At 36.0% G+C, this 3,596-nt stretch overlaps 1 protein-coding gene across 4 annotated transcripts in view; it reads right to left on the minus strand.

Moving 5' to 3' along the window:
* LOC101864372 (sodium-coupled monocarboxylate transporter 1) overlaps positions 1 to 3,596 on the minus strand; it is a gene marked incomplete in the record, with an annotated part of 54,837 nt that overhangs the window by 23,202 nt on the left and 28,039 nt on the right. For all 4 annotated transcript variants that reach the window (XM_013080154.2, XM_035968691.1, XM_013080153.2 and 1 more), the window contains 1 exon segment: positions 3,246 to 3,297. In XM_013080154.2, coding sequence (XP_012935608.1) covers positions 3,246 to 3,297 — 52 coding nt within the window.

Below are 3,596 nucleotides of genomic sequence, written 5' to 3' on the forward strand. Positions count from 1 at the left end.
TCTCTCTCTCTCTCTTTCTCTCTCTCTTTTTCTCTCTCTCCCTCTCCCTCTCCCTTTCACTCCCTCTCTCTCTCTCTTTCTCTCTCTGTGCGTGTGTGTGTGTGCGTGCGTGCGTGTGTGTGTGTGTGTATGTGTGTGTGTGTGTGTGTGTGTGTGTGTGTGTGTGTGTGTGTATCGAGAAGCGATAATTAAACTAAACCGCAGTCGACATTCTAGACCAGAGCAAGGACAGAGAGATATTTGATTGAAAGAAGTGCCAATTAATGACCTTGAAAAGCGGTTGATGAAAGTTAAAAGTGACCAAAGTACGTTCCAAAAATATACCAACAAAAAAACATAACATAAATTCAATATTATCAGCATTTATCGAATAAGGGCACTTACATTTATCAGTTTCATATCTCTCATCATTCTTATGTCGGGGTAAAGAAATATGTAAGGATATCGCTGTCTTTACAGATATATTATGAGATACCCAACAACGGCTGAGAAGCGATGAATTGATTAAACTATACGACATTTGACATTCTAGACCGGAGCTGGGACAGAAAAAAATATTACATTACAGTTGTACCAATTAATGACCTGGAAAAGCGGTGTATGAAAACCAATAGTGACCGAAGTACAGTCTAAAAACCACAATATAACATGTCGGCTTTTATCAAATAAGACCACATGTCTTTATCAGTTTCATATCTTTCATACCTTTTTATGTTTGGTTATTGTAATAAGTATGCTCATTGAAGCATCTATCGTTGTCTTTAATGATATATTATGAGATAACCACCTCCACCCGTAAAGCTAAAAAGTAGTAAACTAACCAACATTCGATATTCTAGACCAGAGCAGGGACAGACATACTCGTATTACTTGACAGTAGTACCAACTAATGACCTGGGAAAGCTTTCATTGAAAACCAAAAGTGACCAAAGTACAATCCAAAATACCCTAAAATATCATCAGTATTTATCGAATATGAACACTTATTCTTATCAATTTTATATCTTTCATCCTGTTTTTTTTTCTTTCGGGTTACTGTGATAAGTATGCTTTCTAGAGAAACGGTCAAATAAACTATACGACATTTGCCATTCTGTACCAGAGCAGAGACAGTTGTACCAATTAGTGACCTGGAAAAACAGTGGAAGAAAACCAAAAGTGATATAATACGTCCCCCCAAAAAATTATCGTATCTGCATTTATCAAATAAGAACACTTTTCTATTTCCGTTTCATATCTTTCACCCTATTTATGTCTGGCTATTGTAAAAAGTACGGTATGCATACTGACGCATCCATCGTTGTCTTTAAAGATTTTATATTTATTGTTAGCTACCCTTCTTCGTCTGAAAAGCGGTGAATTAAACAAAACAACATTCGAAATTCTAGACCAAAACAGGGGCAGAGAGATATTAGATGAAAGTAGTGTCAATTAATGACCTGAAAAAGCGGTTGATGAAAACCAAAAGTGACCAAAGTATAGTCTTAACACCCCCCCCCCCCCCCCAAAAAAAAATTTTTTAAAAAACCAAAACAAACAACAACAAACAAACAAAAAACAATGATATCGACATTTATCGAATAAGAACACTTGTATTAATCAGTTTCGTATCTTTCATACTTTTTATGTCTGGTTATTGTAATAAGTAGGCTCACTAAAGCATCTGTCGTTGTCTTTAACGATATATTATTATGAGATACCCTACTCCGGCCAAGAAGCTATGAATTAAACGAAACGACATTCGACATTCTTGGCCAGAGCAAGGACAGAGAGAAATAACATTTCAGTAGTACCAATTAATGACCTGGAAAAGCAGTAGATGAAAACCAAATACTGCGAGTTGGCGTTACATTTCTACAAAAATAACAGACAATTTAATTTCCAAAAGTTGGAGGATAGGTCAGTGCAACCTTAAGTCTTTCTTCTACTTCAAGCAGCTCGAACTTAACCTTAACGACGAACAGCCAAAGACACGTTCAACATGGTTCTCCTTTTTTTCAATTTAAAAGCGCGTACATTAATTTCTTACTTTGGAACCATATTTTGAATTCATCAAAGGTTTCTGAAGCGTCAGAGAGGGTTTACAAGAGTAAAAAAAAACGTCTAATTTCAAAAGGTGCTCATGCACACCGTTCAGAAATTAAGTAGATCGTGCCCCCATGTTTGGCAACGTTGTGGTTACATCCCAAATAAATATAAACAAATTATGCAGCTCTGGCGTTGATGCTTCCGGGGAAATGTCCTAGTATGACAATAACGTGAAACCTTTGTAAATGGTGTTCTTCCCTGTGACAAAAGAAAGCGCCAACCAGGCCATGAATTGCGATGAGAGATTTGAAAAATAATGAAATTATGTTTATATCACTTGCTTGTCTTTCCAACTCACAGTCACGGAGTTCTAGTACTCTTATATGACCATTATTTGTACCAGGATTTATTGGGGGGGGGGGGGGCATACCCCCTCCTCCAGTCTCTATTCACTGACGTAAGGTGTAAAATGATAATACGTCGTCCCTTACGTAGATCTGAATTCAGAGTAGAAACACTATAAAGAGTAAACAGACATCATTAACAAAACCTTTGATGGATCTCCCCTTCTGATAAATTTAATTATTTTTCGATAAAGTCGTGGCTCGCTGTGGGGGCTGACGTATGTGTCTACCTTGAGTTTGGAGAAGCGCGTATATATTCTACCTGAGTGGACACAATGTAACCCACACGTAAATCAAATGCAGAATATTTCGAAACGAAACCACTTTCGTGTTACTCAAAGAGGACAGACGCAATTTTGGATAACACACGCAGAGTAACGGAAAGTTCAAGGAAAAGGGAATTAAGTAAACACTGAATCGCTGTTGTAAGTGACAAAAGGGAAAGTTACTAGATTTCTAGTATGGTTTAACTCCATTACCTAAAAATTAAATTTGCGAAAATAATATAAGTCATCCAAGCATTTGCATGTACTGGTAGTTTTCCATCTCTATAAAATACTCTAGAATCATTAGAAAGTTACTTTTCGACAACTTTCTTTTTTGAAGCATGTAAAGCTTTATGTGAAATAAATTTCAAGAAAATGTGTATTAAAAATTGTATAATATATTATACATGAAATAATTTTTTTGTTTAATTAATAAATATTATATCTTGTTTGATTACATAACGTAAGAAAAGTTAAGAGTAAACTTTGAGAGCTTTCTGTACTTACTTTGCACTTAAACAGAAGAATATAAAAAGTACCAACTCACCAGCATTGAGCGCTAGACTGGGGGCGTACAAGACAATTGCCATGTACAGAATCTGGTAAAAATATGAGACAATGGTAATAGATTAGTGACATATTGATACAGCCTACATGTTCCTGTTAATTACAGTACTCAGTATTTTTTTCAAAAAAATAATTTGATTTACATGATAGTAGTCTGGCAATCAATGAGCACCCCCCTTCTCGCTTGTCGTTTTCATTCATTGTAATTTTCTTCATTTTAAAATAAAATAGCCGCATGTTCAGTTCATCTGTACCCTACCCTCTTTTACCAAGAATTTTAAAAAAATCTCCTCCTCCTCCTTCTCCTCCTCCTCCTCCTCCTCCTCCCCCT

This window comes from Aplysia californica, unplaced genomic scaffold (assembly GCF_000002075.1).
Source record: "Aplysia californica isolate F4 #8 unplaced genomic scaffold, AplCal3.0 scaffold00076, whole genome shotgun sequence".
NCBI lineage: Eukaryota > Metazoa > Mollusca > Gastropoda > Aplysiida > Aplysiidae > Aplysia > Aplysia californica.